Source organism: Diaporthe amygdali (genome assembly GCF_026229845.1).
Source record: "Diaporthe amygdali strain CAA958 chromosome Unknown NODE_15_length_991109_cov_64_707514, whole genome shotgun sequence".
Taxonomy (NCBI): domain Eukaryota; kingdom Fungi; phylum Ascomycota; class Sordariomycetes; order Diaporthales; family Diaporthaceae; genus Diaporthe; species Diaporthe amygdali.
In genome coordinates, this window is record NW_026517035.1 from 74,733 (window position 1) to 101,080 (window position 26,348).

Consider the following 26,348-nt stretch of genomic DNA (forward strand, 5'->3'; position numbering starts at 1 on the left):
ACATAATATTTCGTCAAGGCCAAGCCTCGTGTTCGGACTATTGTGATCCTATCCAATATTGAGAAACAACGTAATCAGCTGGCATAACTGTTCCACTTCTACCCATCACAACAATGAGCAAGTGCTTATGGATGGATTGTGGTGAGATGCGTTTTCGTTAAGGATCGTCAAAGAACGATTGATCACAAAACCGTCAGCTACGGCTTCACAAACGGGCAGCGGAAGCTCCTGATGTTGGTCAAGTGATTCATCTTCTAGGGAAATCCTCGTTCCATAGATGGGGAGAAAAAGCGGAAAACTCTCCATGTTTGTTAGATGCGAATGTTTCCCGGAAATCTAAGTCTCCAGCCGTAGCAAACACATCGTATCAAGACTATGCCTTCACTCTTTACAAAATCACAAGACCAGGTAGGAGCTTCTCTTTGATTGGTCTCGCTCCGCAACTTCTAACTCCTTCATAGAACCCTGATATATCAGTCCACCTTCTCGAGGATACCGAAAACGGAGTTGGCGTTACGGACAAGATTTATGTAGGGCACGATGCTCTCCGGGTTTCTCGTAACTTGGATCTTCGCCAGGATAGGTTACTATCAACCAGGTCTATGTGCCGATGTTTCCTCTACACAGTGATAGCAGTCCTAGCCTGCTTGGGGCTTGTTCAAATTTCTTCTTGGGTCTTGCAACTGGTCAAGGCTCGAGCCGAACTACGACATGCACCGTGTTGGTGTGGTGTTTCTGATAACGACGCGATCGCAATGGGTTGTCGGTACGATCACATTGCTGTGGATTGGCTCCAGCCTGACTGTATCGACGATGATCTTGTTCAGGAATTCGACAGATCCGGATCACGGCCGGATGGGACTTGGCCGTACTTCGAAGCAGAGTACGACGATTCGACTTCTCATTACTCATTTATTCCTCTTGAATCTTCAGACATTGATATGTTTGCACGAGAGGGGAAGGAGTACTTCACCACTAGGGAATGGCAGTAAGTAATTTCAGAATCAGTATCCTCTTCCAGACAATGCTCTAGCTTGGAGAGCACATTGTTCTAGAAAGGCATCCTCAAAGTGGCGCATCAAACTTATACAGCTGCCAAGAAGGAAGCTGAATTTGAAACCTCAGTGTATCCCATTGCTTGTTTACATGGAAGAAGCAGTTCCGAGCATTATCCAATGGCAGATCCATCGAACCATGGAACAATAACGAAGAACATATCAAGCATTGTTCTGACTACATTCTCGAGGCTATGAGATCTGGTTCTCGCCTAGACGACGTTGAGACACTGATTCTTGGAGTGGATCGTCATAAGCACGAATAGATGGTCAAAGTGTGTCTAAGCAAAGAGAGAACAAATAGCCTGCACCATGAATTATTACGTAACGTGTCAAAGGGGATGTATATGTTGGTTGGATAAGACTATTGGCACATTCAGGCAAGGTATCATCTATAGAAATAGACGCCAGTGAGGAACGTTCACCGGGGTAAATTTTAGATATAAGACTTTATTTTTTAGCGTAATACCAATGGCCCTACCAAGCCGAATTCGAAAACAAGATAAACCCAAGCCAAGGACACACTAAACGAGCCAGATCCGATCTAAACCTTAGAGATGGACGCTATACACTTTAGATCGTGTCATCGTCCGGAGTCTTCGCCGTACGATGAATAAAACCCAAGACACATCTACTCTTCAAGAGAACAAGGGTTTTGATTACTTCGTGCTATGCGAGAATGCAAAATATTTATATGAATTTACAACAAGCGTCAAGGGCATATCACGGAACAGGATCGCTTGGGTTCTACAAGGTCATATTAAGTATTGGCGCAGCATTGCGTTCCTGACTTTCCCGATTTCTCAGCTCCGTTTATGGTGGCAGTGCTTATGTTTCAACACCTTGGTACAGGGGCGCCTGCAGTTCACTCAGCCAACAACCTCCACATCATGGAAGCTGGCCACATTCGGCATAAGCCGGATAGGAACGAAATGCAGCGAATCAATGTCGATCAGGAGAATGCCGGCCAAGACGAGGTCGAGACAGCTACCAGTCCTACAAGCGAGGTATGGCTGACTGATCACCACGAATTGTTGTGCTGTCAGTCATGTGATAGGGCAAATACTCACACTATATCGTCATGTGTAGAGGTTCTTCCGCTTCCTCGACCTACCCCCCGAGATCCGCAACATTGTTTATTCATACAGCACCGTCTACAGAGCGGAGGCAGATCACCTTCGCGTCAGCAAATGCCTGCCCAACCTACGGCAACCTCCAATTACTCGAGTCAACAGGCAAATACGCAATGAATGCTTGGCCATCTTCTACGAGATGCACCATTTCTCTTTGAACTTGAACGTGCGTTTTGAGAAATTGGCCGGAGGCGGATACAAAATCATACCAGCAGCCGAGGGTCAGGCCTCTTTGCAGTCTTTCCATGAGATGATTCAAGCCTTCGCCCCGAGTCCCAAGAACACATTGCAAATGAGCAACTTGCGTTTTCTCCCGAGCCTCACTGTCCAAATCAATGTCATCAGACATGATATAGGTCTTGGATGCCTTGGCTTCCATATGAGCTCTACAGACGAAACAACCATCGCTTCGCTGGCAGTTCGGGGTCTGGACTGGAACTGTCACGGGTCTGTCAAAGGGGCCTAGATTAGGGCAACCGAGAAGAGCGTGCTACGTAACGAAGGAGAGGAGTTCTTGGAGTGGGGCGAAATGTGTTGGCGCCATAACAGAGACTTGCTCAATGAGATGACAGATCTCCTGTGCTTGGTCGCTAGGCACTGCCCGCAGCTGACACGGAGTGTCTCCATCATCTACAAGGAAACCGGCTTATTTGGATCTTACGGCACAGTGTGTGACTTGGTTGAGGAGGCAATATTAGAAAAGCTAATAGATGAGAGGCAAGAGAATTGATTCAATGACCACGCAAGGGGCATGCGCAATGGAATCAATGGGGAGACAGGTTGATTAATCCTGCTCTTGCTCCTTGGCGAAGTCCTAGTTAAAATGATTAAGGCTCAGCTCTCACTAGCACTGTCAGCCATAGCCTTCTCCGCCATGAGCACAATCCAATCCACGACCTCCCCAAATGCCGTGATGTTAGGGGCGTGGCCAGCCTGGACCCTCATGACATCGACCTTATTCCCACTCTCGCGCTCGATCAGCTCTATCATATCAGTCTGGCTTTCAGGCGGGATGAGGATATCCTTCTCGCAGAACAGGTAAGAAGCAGCAACGTCTTTGTAGCCAGCGTACGTCAGTGGGTTGGTGAAGCTAGTGGAGGAATGGTACGCCAGGCTGCTAGCCAGGCGCTGGCCTTCCTCCGGCAGCTCCTCCCCTATTGTGAGGCTGGCGGCCTGGATGGGGTCCGTGCAAAATATCCAGCCGTGTTCCTACACGCACGATTAGCTAAATATCCGGCGTGCTGGAATGCACCGGGGAGAAACTTGCATCCATATCCATCTCGACACTCAATCCCTCGGCTCGCGGTCGGTTGGTAAGTACCTCATTAGCCGCGGCCCCTAGCGGCGCCACCAAAGAAGACATATAAACCAGCCTCACGACGCCGCCAGGCTTCCCTTCTTTCTGCCTTGCAGCTTTAACTAGGCCACGCACACTCTCGGTGGCGGGCACGCCACCGTATGACTGCGAGACAACGATGACGTCCCTGCCGGCGTCGGCAAGGGCCTCGATCTCCTTGGCGATGTGCGCGGCGTCCTCGTACATGGTGGGCGGTTCCCTGACGGGCCCGGCCTCTGAGGGCAGCCGCACGCTTGGCAGCGGTACGGCGCGGATGTTGTGGCCCCTCTTTGTTACCTCCTCGACGAGCGGGTCGTAGATGGAGGCGGGCGTAAGGCCGCCTGGGACGATTAGGGTGAATGGCCTCAAAGACTTATTCATCATAGGCAGAAATAAATGAGTGTTCCTTGATGGAAAAAGACAGATGGATGCCTAGAGAATGAGGGGTCGTGTCAGAGTCGAATGTTTTTGATCTGTTGGTTTGTTTTGATCGTTCTCGGTTTCAGGGAAATGCAATCGGGGCTATGCCCGATTTGAACGAGACATGAATCCTTCCGCCCCCACTGCATTCTTTTTTGTCGGGATTGCCAGAATTTCTTCCCTCTAGGTCGCTGTACAACGCATTAATTATGTTATCCGCGCACATAACCCAAGTGCATCTTACGCCTTATTAAATCATGAGCATCGTGCTGCCTTGCTCCTTTTTGAGAGTCCACATATCGAAACAAAGACCTCCTTTCGGCAACCCTGTATGTGAATGAGCCTCGTCTATCGAGAGTGTTCAGTATCAGGCACCGAGCGTTTGAGGCAGGAAGACTTAGAAAGGACCACAAAATGGGTTTTGCCGTGCTCATGATGATAGCGCTTGTTCAGTACGGCTTCTAATGCTAGCTCCAAGTTCGAGTATCAGGTAGTCGTTCGAGCAATGCTTCCAGAGACAAAAGTAATTGAATGCTGTCGTGCGCCCGAGATGGCTGGAGATATTCCTGGCCAGGCAAACCGCCACTTGGCCGCGTCAGAGCTCTTTCGAGTCGAAAACAAACGGCGCGCCGTATCAGATCGAAAGCTCTCCCCCACAATACACAAAGGCTTGGACTCGGCCTCCTGCCATCAAAAGCAGGCGCGCCAGCGTCGGGTGCCCACAGCGACTTGCAAAGGTCATCGCTGCCAGCAACAGGCAGTACTTTGCTTACCTGACTTCCTCTCCCTTTTTTCAGCTTCTACGAACCCTTTATGAGAGTTTTCGCAGCCCTCCGTCCGCTACTTGCGATACTTTGGAGCCCGCTCCATCGCAGCATCAATCTTGCCCAACGCAGGCCTTGACATCCAAGCCGACCCAGGTTGGAAGTCTCAACAACCAACGTCACGATCAAGTCGCGATCGTGAAAGCCTTGACTTCTGACGATAATACCTGACAGCCATTGCTACTCGAATCAGCATGGCGCCAAGTGACTTGAACGCAGGCACCACCGACGGTGGCGGCGAGGCTACCCAGGCAAACCCGACCAAGTCTCTCGACTCTCTCGACTTCCCAAACACTCCCGACCCCTTTGACTCTCGTCTGAACGCCGTCGAAGCCATCAAGCTGCGTGATGAGGACAGTACGAGGGAAATTGGTGCAATCAACCAGACAGATGAGCTTAGCAAGGACAAGACGGACAAGGTAAGCTATGCCGTGTGTTGGCTCTGCTGTGCTTGGAGTGACAATCGTCCCAGAAGCCCCTCCCCTTTCTCGAAATGCCCCCCGAAGTCCGAAACAAAATCTACCGTGAATCTTTGGTTTCGCAAAGCACATTGCCACAGGACCTTGACGATTATGACTCAACTGCAACTCTCTCCCAGCCAGCCCTCACGCTTGTCAACAGACAGGTCCGAGCTGAGGCACTTCCCGTCTACTACGGAGAGAACTTCATCCTCCAAAAGTACGTCACCAATTTAAGAGAAAACCGGACTTGTTTTTCTCGGAAGATCGTCGATGCTTTCACTCCTGTTCCCAGCAGCTTGCCAGGTTCCAGCTCGCTGGGGCACATCACAAACCTTCACTTGGAGCTCTGGTATACCATGCCTAGATTCCCAATTCAAATTCAGATGGCAGTCCAGATGAGGAGTGGTGAATTAATTGCCGATGCGACTACGTCGTGGCCAGAATGGAGGAACATGGTGAAGGTTGGAACCACCGACTTGGACTGGACGGATGCAGACGCTGTTCGGGCTGCGTGCAACAAAGCTGCAGACGACCTTGTGGCCAATCTGGACGACGAGTTGTACCGAATCCTTATGGCGCGGATGAACGGATCCGCCCACCAAAATGCTTTAAATGCCGTGTGTGTGTTGGCATCGGCGTGTCCTCATCTGACGAGATCAGTCTTCATCAAAGACTGCACTGAGGTGGATTGGGATGACGAGTTTGACGATGACGGGGATTATGAGGAATCTAATGACTGGTGGAATGAGGATTCCGATGAGAGCGACTTTTGAGCAGATCTAGATCTGTAGATTTTGCCTCTACCATTTCAGTTCAGTCGCCCTCTCCTGTGCGAATGATGAAACCGTGGGGGGAGCTGAGCTCTAAATGCAATTGCAGTAGATTAGGGTGGAAAGACGCCCCTGCGAGTAATTCGCTTTCACCGTACATGGGATTACGCTGCTTTCAATCTCACTGTCCCTCTCAAAAACCCTGACAGAGCACAATTTGACACCTCATTGTAAATTGTCATGTCAATATTTTCTTTGGAATTGTGCGTTGCCAACCCAAACAAGGCTTTTATTCACTGCCTTCTTGCCTAGGCACGCGACGTCCTTCAGCTACTGCCTTCGATACCAAACAAACAAGCAGCCAACTTGCCCACTTCACTTTCCAATCAACCAAGTTCGTAACTGTACGGTCTTCTGGAAGTTTGATCAACCACAGCAAGATATTCCACCGCACCGTGCTCGCCTCTGACGAAGACAGCCACACGCCATCCGTTCAATACTACGCCATAGTCGTCGCAAGACCACGAAGCCATCGCTATGGCGCGATCCCGTAAGGGCAAGGTTCGAACCCTCACGATCCGCTTAGCTTTCATTTTACAATCAGCTTACCCATCCAACAAGAAAGGTTTCCTTTCCTAAGCCTGCCGCCGGAAATTCGCAACACTATCGTGAGGTTCTGCACAAGAAGGTGGCCATCAAGATCCTCGAACAGCCAGCCCTTCTTCTCACAAACAAGCAAATTCGGGACGAAGCGTTACTCATTCACTACAGTTGGTTCTAGAGATAATTCATCGTGGCCATTCATGCACAAACCGTCCAGGCAGTGCAGAAATTCGTGGACAACCAGAACGCGAGTATCATGGCACTGATCCGATGCGTGACCATCCGAATTTGCCACCGTATGTGCTCTCACCCACATCACAACACGAGACCTTCAAAAGAGGTGGTTCATGTCGAATCTTCACTGGGCCTTTCTAATGTTAACGTGAGATGAAAACAGGAAAGGCGGCATTGTTTGAGGGGGTGGCGAGGTGACCTGGCTTAGGGGGCTTCGCCGAAGGAGGACTAGTTACATGCTTCAGCTGTGTTCCGTAGCATTGGGGTTCGGGATCTGAGAATGGAGTGCCAACTGGTCTCGTATTCAAGGATGGACATCGCCCGGACCGAGCAACAAACAACAGACGTCTGGATTCCGGAATGCCATAGCAAAATGAAGATGTTTCCGCGTGTAGGAAAATTATAGTGCCAGGGATTGTGTGAGTACATTCGTTTAGGGGGCATCAAGAGACCGTATAGAATCACGCCAGGCAGTCGCAGCTCCGGAAAATTGGTTGATCTAGCATTGGGCTGAAAGTATGGTCTGAAAGATCATCTACATTGACCAAAGTGACCGGAGCTACAAGAACAAGCGATCTGTGAGAAGGCAATGGCGTGCCGTCAGAGGTGTATACAGACTTTCGAATATGATTACATCAGTATCAAAGTGGTAATTATTTACAAGGCCGTCACGCTAGATTCATATGCTCAAGTGCATGTACCGAAGCTCGACTGACACCCAGTACCGCAGTACACGCTCGTGCTTCCGCAGTAGCCATACTGGCTGCAGCAGTTACCAAAGGTGGACCCCTGACACGTCTGCGCGGTCGTCCCGCCACAGTTTCCATCAGTGCTGACCTTGTTATCGGTGCCGGTTGACTGGTACAGCTTGATGGAGTTAAACAGCCAGTACGCCTCGGAGAACGCAGCAGGCTGGCCCGCCACGTACGCTTTGCAGGTACTCGCGACGTTGCTGCAGTATGTCTCGGACGTCCACGTGTCGTCGTCGATCATGGAGCCGCAGAAGTCAGTGTTGATGATGATTGTCTGGGCCTGGAAGTTGTCGCCAAGGTTGCACCCGCCGTTAGACGTCTTGAAGTCCGACGACGGCGTGCCCCAGCCTTCTGGGTTGGGCGACCCGCTGGTCAGGTCCGCGGGGACGGAGGCCTTGGGCCACGACCAGATGCGGAGGCGGTCGTTCTGCAGGTATGAGGCGTACACGCCGCCTCCTGCAGCGTTGAAGGCGTCGCCATATGACTGTGAGTTGCCTGTTGAGCCGCAACCATCCCTAGACATCTATATCAGTAGGCGGTCACATTTACGAGAGAATAGGCTTCCTTACCAATTCGTCGCACCGTCGCTGCAGTCACCACCCAGGGCACAGTTCGATCTAGGGTCTGTGCCTCCAATGTTGGTGAACTGACAGGCGCTGCACGTGTGTAACGACACAATGTTCCTCTCTTGCAGGCCAGCAGCGGCACCTCCCTCGATGATGTCGATCTCGCCCATGGGGTTCTCTCCGAAGTTGTAGGACCAGAAAGAAGGCCAGACGCCGCATGCGTTGGCTGGCATGTGCGCAATGTCAGCCACCAAGAGGGTGCCAGGGCCATATGTGTCCTTGGACTCCAAGCGGATAGAAGCACGGCCTTGGGCCGAGGTTGACAAGGTGGACGTATAGTCTACGCCGAGATAGACTTGCCCATTGGACTGCACTTTTGTGAGACCCTTTGACGAGGCGGCTGAGGCTGACTGGTAGTCAACGAAGCCGTTGGTAGGGTCTCCTGACGGAATTCCTATACTATGGAAATAGGCTGTCTAAAACGCGACAATGTCGTTAGTTTAATTCCTACTCGATTTTGTTACAATCTCAGTATGACTTACATCCCTGAAGTCAAATTGGCCGAGGAAATTCGAGCCACTATATGTCCGTATCAGGTTGAAAGCAGCGGACGCTGGCAAGACCTCAAGGCTCAATGCCAACATAGTGGCGGCGAAATGAAGTTTGGAACCCATGGCTGCAAGAAGTCTTCACCGTTGTGCCGATGGTTGGAGGGCTGATCAGGCTAGTGTGACTGGAATCCCGAAAAAGAAGCGCTCACGACACTTGATCTTATAGATGAGAGGCTGCAATTGTCAGGGTTGAACCAGGCTATTATTACGAGCTTATTCCATCTTTCACCGGCCCACTCGGGACATTCCGTCCTGGTCTGGAGATCCGGGGAATAGTAAGGAGTGTCCAGCTGCTTCAGGCAGCCCGCTATTGAATCCTTCCTTCTAGAACTCGGCTGTCTTCGCAAAAAAGAAAAGTCTTCTGCTTACTCTTCAAATCCGAGGTCACGCCAAGCGAGAATCGATCCTCCCTACTGGATCGTCAATGGCAAAGGTGGGGGCCTCCCATATAGCGTAACCACCTTCAGTTCGCTCTGGCTTGGCTGGGCATAAGCCAAATGGAACTCGACCATGCCACATGCGGTTGCAGGGAAGACTTTCTATTCCACTACCCATCCTTCTACTCGGGAAGCGGGCAATTCCTAGGGGTTATAGCAAATTGCCAGCCTATAGAACAGGGCCTATTGTACGCTGCCTAAAAAAGAGTGGAAACCTCCGAAATGAGTCCTTGGCAATGGGGAGCGCCTGAGTGCATAACAATGATACCTGCTGCTCCACCACACCCTCGGGAGTCGGGCCACGTGCGATGATGGCTTTACCCATCAGTGAAAATGCCGGGGACGCTTAGCCCACCGGTGCCTACAGTCGGATTGTCATTATCGAATGTCTCATGTCAAGGGCAGTGGGAATGTCGCAGGTGTTCAGTCGAGCAACGTTGCTTACCTAGATGGCCTGTCGGCTCCTTGAGGAGCGAGTTCTTCACCGGTGTCGTGTTCTCGGCCGAGCGAACTATCCTCCTCGTCCGCACTTCTTCTATCCTCGCTCTCCTCGTCATACCAAGGGAATTTGAACAACACCTTCGTCTCCAAGTGCTGGTCGAATCTCCGGTACGCCTCAGGCGCCTGGTCAAGACCGAAGTACTCCTTGCTTACGATGAAGCCCGGACGTGCAACTCCGCTCTTCACCAACTCAAATAGTACTGGCGCAGTTTTGAGGATATCCGCAATCCCGCCCTTCATGGACAGTCCTTTCGACCAGAAAAGCGATATAGGAAATGTGATGTCTGGTGAAATGATGCCCCCTCGCGGCGCACCCTCACTGTTGGGCTGAGCAAGATAGACGCCAGCCACACCAATTCCGCCATGGTCAGAGGCCATCTTGACAGCCTCACTAAGCACAAAGCCTTGATCCGGCTTCAGCTTCTCGTCCACGCACTCGTACCCGACGCAGTCGCACACGCGCGTCACTCCGTCGGGCGCGAGCCGGAGGATCTGCTCCGATGGCAGGCCCCCCTTGGTGAAGTTGATCGGCACGGCGCCGATGGACTTTGCCTTTGCGAGGCGCGCCGGCACATGGTCGATGCTGTAGACCTTGCTCGCGCCGCGGAGCTTGGCGCTGTATGCGCAGAGGAGGCCGACGGGTCCTGCGCCGAAGATGGCTACGTCGTCACCTGGCTGGAAGCCTGAGAAGTTGAGAGCTTCCCATCCGGTGGCGAAGATGTCGGAAAGGAAGAGGAATTCCTTGTCAGGAATCTGAGGGTTGCCGACCTCCATGAGAGTTTCGTCTGCTATGGGAACACGGACACATTCGGCTGAGATTGGCATTAGTATCGTAAGTCAACAGAGTCAGGCGCTGAAAGGTGAGCGAAGGGTGAGTTTGGCTCGAACCTTGAGTTCCACCGAGATCTCCCCAATCTTTTCCGGCGCCGAACATGGCAGCGCCTCCCCCAATGGTTGGTTCGAGCTGCAAATGTCCGAGGGCTTGCCCTCCACTTATGACAACGCGATCTCCTTTTTGAATGCTCGCGACCGCAGATCCAGTCTCCACAACGATTCCCATACCTTCGTGACCTACCGTCCATGGGGTTTCCTCGCTGCCGAGTATTCCATGGTACATGTGGAGATCACTGCCGCAGATGGCGGCCGTGGTGATCCGGACGATGGCGTCTCGCTCGTCCAGAATTCTAGGCTTGGGGACCTCCTTTGTCACCATCTTGAAAGGCTTGCCTTCCCAAACAACTGCCTTCATATAGTTGGAGCCATGGTGACCAGGCCGCTTGTGTACGGGCATGATGGGCGGTAAGTCAAGCGCTGAAGTTTCGAGAGACAGAGATTTGTTTTCGGAACAATATCGTTTTGGTGAACTCAGATTGAAAGAAACTGCATCGTACTCCAGTGGAGAGCAGGCAAATCCAGCGGGTAAATTTCCTTGGGATTGCCTCTATTTATGCACGAACATTCTCTTACAAAAGGGCGCTTCTGAAGCCAATGATGCTAGACAGGTTCGAGCCTTGACATAGAAAGAGTCAGTTCACGTGCGCTGCGTTTCCGTTGTGAATGCCAGCCTGACCAGATGATGGCGTCCACAAGTTGTAAGCTGAGAAGAGCTGTAAGGCAGTAGACTGCTCACAATGGACTCGAAGTGAGTGGCGAATCATCAGGTGAGATCAGTGTTTGTGGAATATAGTCGGAAATTGTCCAATCGCGCTCAGACCATCATGTTCAACACCCAGGACTTACTAAGGACATCAGCCAAGGCATACGCCTCGTCTTATGACTTGAGGGAGCCATCTTCAAACTATTGCTTTGAGGCGGCCGTCAATGTGATGACTTGATACTTAAGTCAGCTCACTATCATACATCTCAAAAGCAAATAGCCTATCTCTTTGCCAAATACGACATAGGAATTCGCACATATCTGTCAGATCAAATCGGCCCTTTAATGAGGGCGGTAGGCATCTGAATGCCCAGACAAGAAAGGCCCCAGATCAAGAAAGCGGAATTAGTGGGCTTGGCACCTCGCTGCGTTTGGGCAGGTCACAGGTCAAATATTCCATAATGGTTTCTAAAACATCTTATCTGATTACTCCTAGATTTTTATTCGGTTATGCATGTTGTCAACAATTTATTTGTTTTTAAACATCTATGTTCTCTCTCTTGGAATAGCTTTCTGTATCTCTGCAGAGACAATTTAGCACATCCAAGACCACTTCAATTGGACCCAAAGTCGATACATAACCTTCATGGAAAGACCTCGCTATGATTGGTCGGGAAAAGCACACAAAGAGATTGAACTAGAGCAATGCAGGCAAAAGAGGAGACTAATAAGCACTTGCAAGTGATCGCAATGAACACAACTCAGTGTCTTTTGCATCGATTTCGGAACTTTAAGGGACAGTATTCGATTTTTACAAGAAATGAGCCAAAGCTACCAAGCAGATGTCTCCCTCGAACCTTGAAGTTGCCGTCTGTATTCCAACGCAATATGTGTGCAGTTGAAAGCCACAGGCCTAAGCCTAAGGAGCATCGCACATAGCGTCGCACGGAGATAGAGTCCGAGCTAGCGAAGCTTGGTAATCCATGACGCGGTGGTACCCACCGGAGGACCGGACGGTTGAATGTTTCAGGCCGAGCCTGTATCACTGCACTATCTAGTCAGACTTGGAGTGGCTTTTCGCACATTGTCCGGTCACTAATCAGATCTCACCACGGCTACCTATAGGACAGTCTCGGACCCGAACGGTGATCGAGGTGGTATCGCTGTCCAACCATAAATATACTAGCAGCACTGGCTGCTGCTTTTCAATGGGAACAACCCCTCCATTTCAAACATCCCCACTTGAATCATCGCCATGTCCGTGCACCTAGGGAAAGATGCCCGCTGGGAATCCAGCTTCCTCGCTTTCATGTACCGGCAGTTCTTCTACCGGCCCAAACCGATAACAGCAGACCTGTCAGGGCAGACAGCGATTATTACCGGCGCAAATGTGGGCCTGGGCTTCGAAGCGGGCCGCCAGCTCCTGGGACTGGGGCTTTCCCGCCTGATCCTCGCCTGTCGATCCCAGGTCAAGGGCGATGCGGCGGCTGCCACGCTGCGCAAGGAGCACCCGTCCGCCAAGATCGAGGTCTGGCTGCTGGACATGAGCTCTTACGCCTCCATCAAAGAATTTGTCAAGAGGTGTGCTGGGGACGAGCTGCAGCGGCTGGACATAGCCATCCTCAACGCCGGCGTACAGAATACAGAGCTCATCAAGAGTGAGCAGACGGGGTACGAGACCACGTTCCAGGTGAACTACGTGTCGACGGCGCTGCTCTCTATTTTGTTGCTCCCGGTCTTGTGGGAGAAGAGAGCGTCGGGCCGGCCGGCGAGGCTCAGTATCATCGGCTCGGACACGCAGTACTGGGCGAGAGTGGATCCCGCTGGTGGGCCGATCTTGCCACGAATCGCCGCACCGGCCAAGTTTGAAAGCATGAACCAGTATGCGACAACCAAGCTCCTCCTCATGGGATTTGTCATGAAGCTGGCCGAAAGTATTGACCCGGAGGTGGTGATCGTGAATGTTGTGAATCCGGGTTTGACGGCTAGTACCGATATATCCAAGGGCACCCCGCCGTCGCTGGCTTTCCGGACTTTTCTGATGCTCACGGGGCGGAGCTTGGAGTGGGGTGCGGATACTTATGTTGAAGGGGTCGTTGTGAAGGGCAAGGAGAGCCATGGGTCCTTTGTCAGCGACTGGACCATCAAGCCGTTCCCTACAATATACTACACGGAGGAAGGTGTTGAGATGAAGGATCGACTTTGGGAGGAGACCATGGAGGAGCTTAACTTTGTGGGGGCGTCCGGTATTGTCTCCAAGCTGGCAAATGCAAAGCTCTGATCCAGTTTACTATGTGTTGAGAGCATGCCTTTGGAACATGAGAGGCAAAACGCGAAGCACGGCCATGAGCGTGCAGTCGAAGGCGTTGACACCAGAGCATCATTAATCACAGGCATTACCAGTCTGATAATATGCCTTGAGATTGTTTGCGATAACCAGAGTGGCGATTTCTATTTGAATTTCAAACCCTCTAGGCATATGCAATGAGCCAGGAAGCTGGGCGAAGGCATTCATAGTAGTGTAGTCATTAGCACTGACATTTGGAAGTCCTGCGAGCCACTCGACTTCTACTCTCTGTTCCTTCTGCTTTCTTTCCTGTATACTAGGGGAGTTATGTGCTACTCTTGGTCAGGTTGAGGCCAGAAGTAATTGCGTCAGAATTTACGGTTCAAGGCCCTGTCAACGCGGTCATACAAATTCTCTATGTCAGTGAAGATCTAGGAAACCAACTTGGGCTATAGTGACTTCCCTGTAATGCCTGTGACACGGTCCACGCTGCCGGTTTTGTGATTAGCTACATCAGCCGTGCCACACTGGCAGCCTCGTAGATCCCAATAGGTACCTGGTTGGCGAGCCTTACGGTACCTTTCAACTGCCGGATAATAATTAGGCAGTCGTGTGTACTATAGGCCCTGACTAAGCACGCAGTACAGTAATAGCGAGCTGGGCGCCTTTATGCGTGCTGGCTACTATAGCTATGATGCCTGATTGTTTGCTGGGGTTATACTCAAGGTCAGTATAATTTCCTAGGATACTTACAAGGAGGACTATAGTTAATTACTTAAGGTAGCCATACTAATTATGATACCTGTATATGGCTGCACCTACATAGTAATTGGTATGGATTAAAGGTTGTCTTTAAGCTCCTCTACCGAGTCAGAGCAGTCAACAGACGGTAATAAACCTTAGACTCAATTTGTACTTGAGCCTTAGGCCCCGGGAAGTTCTGTGCAACTGGTATAGAAGAAAGAGTGTTGAGACCAATCATGACGCTATACTTATTATGCGGTGTTGGGAATGCCTAGCATTATCTATATATGACCAGTTCCCACGGGAAGAACAATAAGTAGCTATGTTCACGCTACTTGTGATTACTTATTAAATACACACGATACGAAATATAGTGGGAAACGCGGTGTGTCTATACCTATCTTCTGCACTCTTCCAGCCCCGGTGAGACAGTGTACGCCTTTCCACATGAATCAAAACTTTAGTCAGTGCAGTGCGCGAGGGTGAGCCCAGAGAGCTGCTTAGCAAGAAGCTCCTAAAGCTGGCTGATCGGGCGTCGGCGGGCAAGCCAGCCGGCAGACCCTGTGAGCAGGATGAGCGGCTCGACGAGCTGTAGAAGAGTCTGGAAAGAGAGATTAAATTGGTTTGGTTAATAGGGACGTGGGAGTTGGGGCATTTCATCTAAATTTTCGGGATAAAAGTTTGGAATGATGGTATTCAGGAGGGACTGGATGTGGACTACTTACTGGCTGCTGACCTTGTTCCATGTTTCCAATGATCTCCTTCTCACCTTCTCTCATAGATATCGGCATTTTCCTTCCTCGCATCTTGAGAGTCCCTTCCGGAACCGCAGAGTGTTACTTCTGTTCCGCGCGGCGCAATGTATTGTCGTAGCTAGTCGCCATGACGGGAATTCTGCTCCTATCTCGAGGCGTGTGACCAAAGCCCCTAATATCCTCCGTGTCGTGGGTTCTGGAGGTTGTGCTTTGAGAAGGAGCAGCGAGGGGCCTCTTTACTTCTTGTACAGTCAAGAAGACGTGCCACCCATTCGAGACGTCGCGAGGTGAGGAAAATGCTATCAGTCAGTCCTACCTACCTAGCTATCTGTTACCTATAGAAGTCACACCGGGAAGCAAGACGTAAATAACTCCATGCTCAGAGGTCGAAGTGCCATCAAGCGCGCTGCATAAACGTATAGATTTTGCAGACGACGCCTGAAGTTACTGTCTTGCGTGCAAAGATGAGACAGGTCATGGCCAGGAGACTGTCTGCCTTTCAAGTCGCAACTGGTCTTGTCTCCGCTGCCCAATTGAGCCGTGTAAATGGCGTGAAGACTGGGTAAGTCCTTGCCTCTGCCGATTTGGAATCAGCCTCGAGCTGCTGGACGCTTCTTGCTTGTTCAAAAAGGTGACGTGTATTGTCGGGAACGGAAGCCGCATCTCTGTCTGTGGGAAATAATAACAAGGCAAACTGGTCCTCGTCGAACCGCCACTTTTTCCTTCATCCATCAACATCTTCCGGACATTCTCAACACCATCACCATCATCGCCAACATCACCAACATCATAACCAAGTCAGCCCTCTTCATTCATGCTCTGCACATCACCCACCATTTCCATCCCCCTCTTGAGATACTTGTCTGTTTTTTCTTGACATCAGTTGGGCATCTACACCGCGCATGGCGAGCTGCCAGCAATCTCAGTGTTTTGCTGTCCTTCATCATCGTCAAAATTGGAAGAGCCGACACATTGACACCACGCCACTGGAGCAACGAATTCAACTTCTGCTGGAACCACCCAAAGCAGATGTGATTCTTTTCTTCATGTCGACGCGGCAACTCCTGGACTGCTGATGCAACCAGGTGGGTCCTCTGTTATGAAGAAATACCATCAAACCTGAGCTTCGGCAAAGATGAGATTGATCTTGAAGGCAAATAGGAAGACCGACAATCTGACAAGATCCACTCACGGCAGCGTCAGCGTAAAGCGGCTGACCTTTTTATTTTGTGTCCCACAGGTCCGGGATACCACTACCTTTTTATGTTGTGTCGGAAAACCCCTAGCACCAGACTACCAAGGTAGTTCGCACCCTAGCTCGACCTCGAACCGGCGGGATCTCCCCATGGCGGCTCGACCGCTCCGGCACCGTCGTGCGAGCTTGGGGATTCTTTTGGGGCGAGTTTGTGCTGGGCTTGGTGGATCTGAGGCGTTGGTGTTGCTACATGGAATCGAGAAATGTGATGAGAGTTGACTCTGCAATTTGATCCTACTGTACCCACTTGTGAATGCCACTGCCTGCTCGCCGACTCACCACCTCAAGCCCGGGTCCCTCTCCACGGATGTTTGGTGGCTAGCTTCCATGAAGGCACCTTGGGATTATCCCACCTTCCTGCCCCGCCCTCTGGTCAGCCGCCAGGGCAAATCTCCCATGCGTGCCCCAGGTTTCCCATCCAATTGGGCTAGTGCAGCTATCGTTGATCTTTGATATAGTCTCTCTTAGTCACGTAGACAGGCCACCCGTGAGGAACAACAGTGAAATAAGCTGTATTAGAAACATTAGTTTATGCCTATACGTTTTAAGTTTGAGACTTGCACCAACCTTTGTACTCCCACTCCTCCTTTGGCTTCACCTGCCGAAAATCATAGTCCCTCACCAAGGTTGCCTGGGGAACGCCTGTCAGTATCTTCTATTGCGTTGACCGCATGAAACGGGCAGAACTTACTGCCATCTTGGACATTTGAATTCGTGCGAGATGTTGTCCTGGACACGAGGCCCAGCCAGCCCCCCATGGACAGAAGAACCTCTCCAAATTCGCCGCATTCGGGCCGAACCAACGATCCGGGTTGAACTCAGCAGCATCCGGCCCCCAGAGATCCTTGGATGTCTGAAGCACGTATGGATTACATGAGAGCACGGTCCCTTCGGAAAAGGAAATATCGCCAAACTTGACATTGCCTTTAGGGACGACACGTGGCAAGCCCACTAGAAACATGTAAGCCATACAGTGAACCATGGAAATCAGTGGCGTCAGTTGCCTACTTGGTACGGGAGCGAAGATTCGCAGAGCCTCCTTGATATTTGCTTGCAGGAATGGGAGTCTCGCAGCATCATCATAAGTAATGATCTCGTCCTGGCAGCGACCATCCTTCTGTGCAGTGTCAATCTCGTCTCTGATGCGCCGCCACGCATTGGAGTGGCGAATGAGATGGTATACGAAGCTCCTATTGAAGTCAAGTCAGTCATCAGCGAAATATCACCGATGTGGTATTTGAGACGTACTGCATGGCACAAGAAACAGTATCTGAGCCGGCACCAAGATTTGAGATGGCAGCAGCAACCACCATGTCGTCGTTCCAAATCTTGGACTCGCCGTTCTTTTCTAGAGAGCGGAACCAATGAGCAGCAATGTCGAACCGCGCATCTGGGTTCTTCTTCCGTTCTGCCAGAGCGCTCTTGGCCTTTTCTCCCATGTACCCAAGGGGCAAGACTTCCAGCCAAGTCGTCAGGGGGTTGCAGAAGATGTAACTGATGTAGCGAATATAGCCGAACAAGACGAAAAACAACTCCATGGCTTCATTCATCGCGATCGCTCCTCCAATATCTTCACCTTTGTCCGTAAACCCGAAAGACTTGGAAAAGGTGACCTCGCCGGTGATATCGTAAGCTGCGTACGAGAAAAAGTCGCCCAGCTTCAGGGGAGTCTTTTCTTCCGATGATCTGTCCAGCCAAGAGAAGAGCTTAACGAGCACCTCATCCATGTAGGGCTCCGAGCGGATGACATGCTTGGCTTCGTACCCTTGCCTGAAATTCGTGTTCAGTCTGAGCTTGTCTTTCGGGTCTCTCATTCCGAGCGGCGCGGTCGTCCTGTAGTCGGGCAGCACAAAGATCTTGTACCATTTACTCTGCACATGTCAGTATACGGCCCTCGCTCATACCTAGGTCTGCTCATCCCTAAAGGACTAACCTTATGTAATGGCGCAATAAATAGCGACTTCACGGCGTTCTCATGGCATACGCTAACTTCGTCGTGTGCGATTCGCACGAATGGGCCATACTTCTCATGTGCTTTCGCAAGGACCACCTGTTGGTCGCCTCTTATGATGTAGCGCAAGTGCCAGAGACGGGAGAAGGAAGCCAGAAAAGGCCCGGGGATATGACTAAGTGGGGAGAAGTAGCGCCGCCGGATAATTGTCACGAAGACCAGAGTCAAGAACAATACTAGAAGCTGAACCGTGATGGACTGGTGGCTCCATGTTGCAGGGTCCTGTACCGTAATTTGTCCGCTCGAGTTGCTCGGCAAGTGTTCGAATGCCGTGGGCCCAAACTTGGGGTTAGTGGTCTGGTGCAGCTGGCCCATTTCGAAGCGGAACGATGATCTGTGTGATGGAGGGGAAAGAAAGTGAGTGAGAAAAGATATTCACATGTCGATATGACGCTTGTGTATCAGAGAAAGGCGACAGTCTGCTCTTTATTTCGTGCTCTCGGGTGCTATTACAGTGGACCACCGTCCATGTGGTACATCCGCTCTTATCAAACCTTCCTCCATTCAGTCAGAAGCATGGCTCATCAAGGGTGGTAAGCGGATATGTCGGGCATGTCTTTCGTCCTTACATGTCATAGTCTTTGGAAAATGCTGGAAATATGCAAGCATCCAAAGTGACTAGTCCAATCAGCATCTACATGCCCATGTTGGTCCCACAGCCGAGACGTTACACCGCAGAGGGGACGGTCGACCATTATTGACAATGTGGGGGAGCACACTGAATGTGATGAGATTTCCTTGTTTGTGATCAAGGCAGGAAGATATGGCCAGGACTTTGCTGTCGCTTAATGTGGAACCCGTATCTGTCCAGCGGTAGGTTCCGCTCATGTAGGCCTTGCGGTCTCATTTGATGAAGCTTGACCTGGCTCCGCCATTGTACATATCGCGCAGGTATCCTTCTGTGTCGAAGTGCCATATTTTGTGGCTGCATCCGCAGATGGGCAGAGATAGTCCGGAGGATCCGCATGCCAGCATGAGCCCTCCGTTGCAGCTGGGAATAGTCTTTATTCAAATGCCTCGGACGTCACGTGACTTCAAAGGCTGGCGCCGAGAGAATCAATGGATAAAGGAGTGACTGATCAATTTATCTGGGAGTATGCTGTTTATTTCCGCTGAGGTCCAGGTATGGCTTGGAATTTGCGCCATCGAGTCCGATGACCTGATCTGCATCTTAGCTGAGTGACCATGTCGTTCGTTTTGCGCCCAAAAGGCTCAGGTCTCATCCGCTATACTGGTGCTATGGACGGGCAGCTTTGGCCTGAGAACGGAGATGTATTGAGGGAGTGGGAGATTGTGTAAGGTAGGCAGAGAGCAGTGGCTTCAAGAAATTTAATCTGTTCTATCTACAACGATCGGTGTACTTCGGATTTTATAAAACGATGTATTTGACGATCATGAGATATATAGAAGCTCACGGTCCTCGGTATTGCGGTAGCCGTGGAATTTGTGCCGGAGATTAACCCGTACGTCAAATTGAATAGTATCGTGCCAAGGAAGCCTTTCGAGATGAATTCAAATTCTTTTTGCAAGTATGAGAAGTCATACGTAACCTACTTCAGAGCCAGAGCGAGATGGTTCTCGCCGGGTCTTGTAAATTGCTCACCTGTATCCATGAAATCCGAAGATTCCGTGCGCAAGCGGCGACTCAGATGCTCCGCAATATAGTGCGAGTATGTTCAGCCTCATGGTGTCGGGCTCGGTTAGTCGGGTTCGTAGAATTGGCCGAGCGACATTTCAAGAAACAAAGTGAGCTAAGAGAATGGGAACAATGCAAGACCTTGCATGGACAGGTGATGGCGTATGTTTATCTGAAGGTTCTGGTGCTAATTATATGTTCGGCCGAACTTTATTCGCGAACCTCAACCTTGGCACGACAGCCCGGGCCCCACGCCCTGCCGGGCTGTCGGTATTTATTAGGGGAGCCCCAGGCCGTCACAATCTCCCTGAAACAGTCAGATGAATCGACATAGGACGCATAAGGCTGATAGCTCTGGTTCGATTAACGGGCGCGAGTCAGATTCTAGGCGCGACGAGCGCTTCGCCCCTCTTGGCCGCGCTCTATGCATGACTGGGAATAGCCCCAGGGTCGCCATTTGCAGATAATCTGTGTAGATCGGGTGAGGCTGATAGACGATCATCCAGATGTACCGGTTATAAAACAACCAAGTTGTTCGCTGCCACTGCCGAGTAGCGATGATGGACAAGGCTTGCGTTTCGTTCTTTCATTCAGTCACGAGGTTCGAGACTACACTTTCATTCTTTTTCTATTCTTGTCTCGCAAGATGAGACTTTCCATTCTTTTAGGAGCGTGCGTTGCCGCAGCTCCCTCACTTGCGCAGAGCGGCTGGAACAATACTTCCATTCGGCCTGGTGGATCTCGGGCACCATCATTACAACCAAGCTCGGCACCCATACTGACCCCAGCGTCGTCACGCCCAACTACACGCACCGGATCATCGCCACCATCGTCCACCTCGGCACCGCCAACCACTGTCACGGTCAGCAATGGAGACACCGTCGATGTTGCACCAGGCGTCGTGGTGTTCGGAGGTCCGGGCGGTGGATTCTTCACTGTCAACGGCGGCGCTGCCATCCCAATCGCAGCAGGGGCAACAGTCACGGCCAACCAAGGCAGCGAGGACCCTGCGCCAACATCAGAGCCGCCTACTTCGGAACCACCCACGTCAGAACCGCCAACCTCAACACAGCCTACATCATCTCAGCCCCCGACTGGTACTCCCAAGCCATACATGATATTCCCTGCAGACGGCGCGGACACGGCAGCCTTCCTCACCACGCTCCAGGATCTGGTCAAGCCGGAGGTGCCCCAGGTGGTTGACATACTCGACACCGGGAGTAACTCCAACACTACGCTTATGTGGGTCGCGAACCTGACCGACACCCAGCTCAAGGAGGTTCAGGGCAACAGTGCCATCGACGGCACCATGGAGAATGCGAACCTCACAGCTACCGCACCGGCCGAAGAGGCCGAGGGACAGACCGTCACCCCACCCAAGCAAAAGCGGCGCAGCTTGTACGACATTGCCAGGAGGGCTGTCATTAATGTTGACACGGATGACTTTGACCTGATCCAGCTATCGACGGCTGAGGGTAGCCAGCCAGGCACCACTTATGACTACGATGAGACTGCTGGCACTGGCATTTCTGTCTACGTTATCGAGAGTGATATTCTTATGGACCATGACGAGTTCACAGGTGGTGGTCGGACGACTCGCAAGATTACCGTACCGGATATGACTGGTGGAGGACTCCGCGGCGAGCGAGCGGAATTCCACGGCACATGCGCTGCGTCGAAGGCAGTCGGAAACACAGCGGTATGTACTATCAAAAACTGCCAAGGGGCATAGAGCATGTCCCAAGCACAGCAACAAGACAGCAATTGATACTGACTGGGTTGCTATTATCAGGGATCGGCACCAAAGGCTGACTTCGTAGCCGTCGACATGACGAATGACGACGTCGCCACGCTGATAGCAGCATTCGCGATGATCGGCCAGGACGTGGCACAGAAGGGCCTGAAGGGCAAGGCCGTCATTTCGTGCAGCTTGACGGCCAGTGAGGACTCCATCACTGAGATGGGCATCACACGGCTCAGGCGGGTCCTCGGCGTCCTGGTCAGCCTGGACGTGCCGATCATTCTATCAGCTGGCAACTATGGCGGTGACATTAACACGTACCCGCCCATGCTTGCGGATGAGTTGCCACTCATCACAGTCGGTGCTGTGGATGACAAGGGCGAGATCGCATCTTGGTCCCAGGGTGGTTCGCTTTTGACGACGGCTGCCGGTGGTGTGGGTATTGTCTGTGCTACTAATGAAGCACCGGATGCGTATCGGATCCAGCAGGGCACTTCTTTCGGTAAGTTTATAAACTCGATACCCTCGGATCCGACAGGCTTTGTTCATGGCCGTTTATTCTTTTCACCGAGTTCAAAATGCTGACTCTCGTTGACAGCTGCACCACTCGTGGCCGGCATGGTAGCTTACTGGCTCGGCCACCCAGACTACACCGAAGCATTCCCAGCCTCACAGGTAGCCCAAGCCGCCAAAGACTCCGTGACCTCGCTGCACTGGGCGCGCGTCGAGGGCGGCTACAATGTAGCGTACAACGGCGCCCACGAGTGTGTCGACGATTCAGCTAGCGAAAGTGAGGGCAGCACCACGCCCACACGTCGCCGGGTCATGCTGGAGGCCCGCCAGGCCGCTGGCAACGCCACGCTGGGCCTGGGCGGCATCCTCGCTGCTTCGTGCCCGCTGCCTCCGTCCAGCTCAAGCTCGTCCTCGGTCATCACCGTTGTGCCGACTACGTTCTCGACTGTCACCTCCACTGCGTCTGCCACTTCGACGGCGGCAGCGGAGACGAGTGCTCCTGCCATTGAGCCGATGTACTGCTACAGCTTTGACCCTGCTTGCTACGTAAGTCACCTCTGTCCATTCCGCACCCCGTTCTGAAACTCAAGCATATCTCGACCTTTTTTGCTGACTATTGTGCCTTGGTCCAGGGATGGTGCTGTCCAGATGAGCCTGGTGGAACCTGCAGCTCCGAGTTCCCGGGCAAGCAAGGCTGCAGATGCGGCGCTGGCGGCGCGACGAACGTAGTCCCGACTGATGCGCAGTGCCCAATGCCTGCTTAAAGGTGCCTTTGTGTGCAGAACTCGGCTGATTTGCAAGTCGTTGGAAACTTTCCCATGCTGAGACTTGACTCTTCTTCCTATATCCTGGAATAAGGATGTATGTGTATATATTTTCAAATTTTGAACGAGACCTGACGATTGTTCTATGATTTCATCTGTCAGGGGCATAGCAATAGTACCAAGAAAATTGGCATTGCAAGACTCTGGTGCAACCCAGAGTCAAAATGTCCGCAGCGTACACCAGCGGTAATTGTTAAGATCCAAAAGGGCTAGTATCAATTTGGTGACCTGATTTTGCAGTGACTTTGCCATTTCAATCCTATTGATATGCTGTATAAGCACGCAACTAGGGCTCTTCCAATTCGGGACTAAACCGACATAACCGCATTCCAACCTTGTCTTGAACCTCCGAAAGCCGCCTAGAGACTAGGCACAGTCAACTCTAACAAGCTACACCCAACACAAGGACAGAGAGCAGCTCAACCTCACCATCCCCTACCCCTGCTCACACAACCAGATTCAAATCGGGAAGAGCTTGTATCTGAGGCCCAACCGTCTCAGATCGCGACCGCGGGACTTCCTCGTATCTCCCAGGCTAACAACGTCATCCCGACTGTCTCACGTCAATGGCAGACTCAGCGCAACAACCAGCGCCGGCGGCGGCGGAAAACATGACCGAGGAGGAGGTCATCAACAACATGGGCATAGCCTCGCCACTCGACCTGTCAGACATGCCCTCAGGCCCAGCCGCAACCAACAGCGAGGAAGCCCTCGTCCACTCCCTCGTGGCAGCAGCACGCGCAACCATCGCCAAAGTCGACCCCTACAACCAAAAGACATGTGCGTGACTTGATCCCCCCCCCCCCCCCGCGACCCTGGGCCAGAATTTCTCTCTCCCTCCCCCCTGGCTGGACAAACCCAGCTGACAAAACGACAACAACAAGACCAGGTCGGCGCCGCGGCCCTCAGCGCGGACGGCCACACCATCTTCACGGGCGTCAACGTGACGCACTTCAACGGCGGGCCCTGCGCGGAGCTGGTGGTGCTCGGCACGGCGGCGGCGGCCGGGTCGGGCGAGCCGGGCAGGCTGACGCACATGGTCGCCGTGCGGCACGACGGCGTCTCGGTGCTGAGCCCGTGCGGGCGGTGCCGCCAGGTCATGCTCGACCTGCACCCGGGGATCAAGGTGATTGTCGACTCGCGGCCGCCTGGCGCGGCTGCGGCGGGTGGTGGTGGGGATGGTGAGTCCGGGTCGGAGGAGGGAGGAGGTCTGGGTAGCTTGCGGGTTGTGGGGATAGAGGAGCTGCTGCCGTTTGCTTACCGCAAGTCGGACTGGAGCGGTGCTCCGTCCAGGTAGGGGGGTGTGTTCTGGTGCTGTCGGTATGGCGTTGGATATTTGTCGCGGTTTCTCGTAATTACCCCTCGCTGAGCAAATCTCTTTCCTTACCCTGTTTTCTGCGTAGAATTTGCGATTGAAGGAGAGAGCTAGACCAGAGTTGAGATGGAATATTAGACACTTCAAGAGACATCGAGACTATTGATAGAAGGGGTCCAGCGTTGGGATATAATGCGCATGAGAAAGTTGCCACCATGTTTCTTCCACCTGGAGAGCACTCGATGGAACAGTTTTTGTCACCACAGATTTTAAACACAATGTGGTGTCACTAGAAGGAATAAAGTAGACTGCTTTAGCTATCAAAACTGGGCTCCACTGCATATGTAATACATACTGAACTGGTTCCACGGGGCCCAAAACCACTTTCAATACCACTATTAACACCATTACCAACACCCTCACAATCTCCTTCCATCATCCCTCTTCAGTAAAACCTCCACCCAGCATCAGACCACCCCTCACTTGGGCGGATCAGTCAGCGGCACATACCGCACACCAAACAGCCTCTTCCTCGTGACGTTCCCCTCCCCGTCCTTATCAACAGCCCAGATGTGCTGGCCCCCATACCCATCCTCATCATCAACGGGGATGAACATCCTCCCCGGCGCCCGCAGCTGCGCGACAAGCTCATCATGCACCTCAACAGCACTCGCGCCGACATGGATCGCGTCCCACCCGGCGTGCTCCTCCCCGGGCTCAACCCACCCCTTCCGCCCGTCCCCGACCCGGAACCGCACCCGCCCGCTGGCCAGCAGGCCGCGGCCCTCCTCGGACCGGGACATGTTGCGCTCGCCGAGGTCCCGCAGCGCGGAGATGTGCTCCACGCCCACGACGGTCCCCTCCTCCCCGGCCAGCTCCGCGAGTAGGTGCGTCAGGTACCCGGACCCGGAGCCGATGTCCAGGATGCGCCGCGGGGGCCGCGGGCCCGAGCTCGCCCCCTCCGCCGGCGGCGCCGTGAGGCTGGTCAGGAGGTGCTCGGCGGCCGTGGCGTGCATGTGGGGCGCGGAGATGGTGGCGCCGTGGCCGATTGATTGGGGTGAGTCGTTGTAGGGGGATGAGGGGGCGTAGTGGGCGCGGTCGACCTTGGGACGTTGTTAGTGGGGGCCAAGGGGGAGGGGGGCCGCTCGTCAAGGGAGGAGGAGGGGCGCCGGGAGGGGGGTTGATGAGGAGTTAGTTGTCTACATACCTTGAGGAAGGCCGCCTTCACCGTGTCGGTCTTGATCATGCCGTTGCGGTGGAGGTTCTCGACCAGTTCGGCGTTGGAGGTGCCGGAGCTGCGCCACGCCATGCTGAAGTTTGTGATGTTTCTGCTCCGGTTGCTGATGGCTAGTGGATGCTGTTGCTGTCTTCGTATAGCGGTGCTGGCGATGAGGAGGCGGGCGAATGGCCTCGTAGCCGAGGAGAGTGCAGCCACTGTTGACTCTAAATAAGACCGAGATGTGGTATGAGGCACTTCAGTCGGCCAAGTCAGCCGGGAGTGATGGATGTACTCAAGGTGTGGGCGAGATAGTAGCAGTGAAATGCTCAGAGTGACATGAGTGTGAGTTTGTGCGGATGAAGAGGGTCCAAGTCGCCGCCTGTTCATGCAGTGTCTGTTGTCTGTCCAGTGAGGATTCAATATCGACAGCAGTTCGTCCTATCTCATCAAGGTTGTCCCTCTTCCCGCACAGGAACAGTAACCCATACCAAAAGAAGCTGGGGAGGCAAAATCAAAATCAAAAGCAGCAACAACCCGGCGTTGGTGTTTGGTGCTGGTGACGTCGAATGATGCACCCGAGCTGTAAGACAGCGGGAGATCGTCACCACCAACTAGACTTCGAAGGTAGTTCCCCACCTTTTTTCCCTTCCCTCACCTAGTGTAGACCTAAACCCGTCTCCCCGCAGTGTCCGGCGGCCGGGCGTTTATCACAATAAGCCCCGTAAATGTCCGGCATTCCTATCTAAAT

At 52.5% G+C, this 26,348-nt stretch overlaps 11 protein-coding genes across 11 annotated transcripts; 7 read left to right on the forward strand and 4 right to left on the reverse strand.

Annotated features, from left to right (window-relative positions):
* Positions 1-375: 375 nt before the first annotated feature.
* On the forward strand, positions 376-1,321 carry J7T55_009749 (uncharacterized protein; the record flags this gene model as incomplete). The annotated part of the gene is made up of 4 exons (XM_053143696.1): positions 376-408; positions 462-530; positions 798-988; positions 1,126-1,321. 4 exons carry the CDS (start codon positions 376-378, stop codon positions 1,319-1,321), a joined length of 489 nt encoding a protein of 162 aa, XP_052993268.1.
* A 624-nt stretch (positions 1,322-1,945) lies between these two features.
* Positions 1,946-2,654, forward strand: J7T55_009750 (uncharacterized protein; the record flags this gene model as incomplete). The annotated part of the gene is made up of 2 exons (XM_053143697.1): positions 1,946-2,062; positions 2,145-2,654. 2 exons carry the CDS (start codon positions 1,946-1,948, stop codon positions 2,652-2,654), a joined length of 627 nt encoding a protein of 208 aa, XP_052993269.1.
* Positions 2,655-3,022: 368 nt separating this feature from the next.
* Positions 3,023-3,908, reverse strand: J7T55_009751 (uncharacterized protein; the record flags this gene model as incomplete). The annotated part of the gene is made up of 2 exons (XM_053143698.1): positions 3,023-3,397; positions 3,621-3,908. The coding sequence occupies 2 exons, from the start codon at positions 3,906-3,908 to the stop codon at positions 3,023-3,025; spliced, it is 663 nt and encodes a 220-aa protein (XP_052993270.1).
* Positions 3,909-4,494: 586 nt separating this feature from the next.
* Positions 4,495-6,002, forward strand: J7T55_009752 (uncharacterized protein; the record flags this gene model as incomplete). The annotated part of the gene is made up of 3 exons (XM_053143700.1): positions 4,495-4,681; positions 4,943-5,187; positions 5,241-6,002. 3 exons carry the CDS (start codon positions 4,495-4,497, stop codon positions 6,000-6,002), a joined length of 1,194 nt encoding a protein of 397 aa, XP_052993271.1.
* A 237-nt stretch (positions 6,003-6,239) lies between these two features.
* On the forward strand, positions 6,240-7,034 carry J7T55_009753 (uncharacterized protein; the record flags this gene model as incomplete). The annotated part of the gene is made up of 5 exons (XM_053143701.1): positions 6,240-6,262; positions 6,361-6,549; positions 6,621-6,769; positions 6,824-6,898; positions 7,000-7,034. 5 exons carry the CDS (start codon positions 6,240-6,242, stop codon positions 7,032-7,034), a joined length of 471 nt encoding a protein of 156 aa, XP_052993272.1.
* A 489-nt stretch (positions 7,035-7,523) lies between these two features.
* On the reverse strand, positions 7,524-10,994 carry J7T55_009754 (glycoside hydrolase family 16 protein; the record flags this gene model as incomplete). Its single annotated transcript, XM_053143702.1, has 6 exons — positions 7,524-8,103; positions 8,158-8,630; positions 8,697-8,830; positions 9,135-9,175; positions 9,648-10,515; positions 10,592-10,994. 6 exons carry the CDS (start codon positions 10,992-10,994, stop codon positions 7,524-7,526), a joined length of 2,499 nt encoding a protein of 832 aa, XP_052993273.1.
* A 1,561-nt stretch (positions 10,995-12,555) lies between these two features.
* J7T55_009755 (short-chain dehydrogenase reductase family) lies at positions 12,556-13,581 on the forward strand (the record flags this gene model as incomplete). Its single annotated transcript, XM_053143703.1, has 1 exon — positions 12,556-13,581. The coding sequence occupies one exon, from the start codon at positions 12,556-12,558 to the stop codon at positions 13,579-13,581; it is 1,026 nt and encodes a 341-aa protein (XP_052993274.1).
* A 2,818-nt stretch (positions 13,582-16,399) lies between these two features.
* Positions 16,400-18,667, reverse strand: J7T55_009756 (uncharacterized protein; the record flags this gene model as incomplete). Its single annotated transcript, XM_053143704.1, has 6 exons — positions 16,400-16,527; positions 16,909-16,972; positions 17,033-17,292; positions 17,350-17,531; positions 17,590-18,212; positions 18,275-18,667. 6 exons carry the CDS (start codon positions 18,665-18,667, stop codon positions 16,400-16,402), a joined length of 1,650 nt encoding a protein of 549 aa, XP_052993275.1.
* Positions 18,668-20,634: 1,967 nt separating this feature from the next.
* On the forward strand, positions 20,635-23,006 carry J7T55_009757 (uncharacterized protein; the record flags this gene model as incomplete). The annotated part of the gene is made up of 4 exons (XM_053143705.1): positions 20,635-21,687; positions 21,781-22,231; positions 22,328-22,788; positions 22,875-23,006. The coding sequence occupies 4 exons, from the start codon at positions 20,635-20,637 to the stop codon at positions 23,004-23,006; spliced, it is 2,097 nt and encodes a 698-aa protein (XP_052993276.1).
* Positions 23,007-23,632: 626 nt separating this feature from the next.
* Positions 23,633-24,363, forward strand: J7T55_009758 (uncharacterized protein; the record flags this gene model as incomplete). The annotated part of the gene is made up of 2 exons (XM_053143706.1): positions 23,633-23,846; positions 23,951-24,363. The coding sequence occupies 2 exons, from the start codon at positions 23,633-23,635 to the stop codon at positions 24,361-24,363; spliced, it is 627 nt and encodes a 208-aa protein (XP_052993277.1).
* Positions 24,364-24,860: 497 nt separating this feature from the next.
* On the reverse strand, positions 24,861-25,690 carry J7T55_009759 (uncharacterized protein; the record flags this gene model as incomplete). The annotated part of the gene is made up of 2 exons (XM_053143707.1): positions 24,861-25,484; positions 25,589-25,690. 2 exons carry the CDS (start codon positions 25,688-25,690, stop codon positions 24,861-24,863), a joined length of 726 nt encoding a protein of 241 aa, XP_052993278.1.
* Between the last annotated feature and the right edge of the window lie 658 nt (positions 25,691-26,348).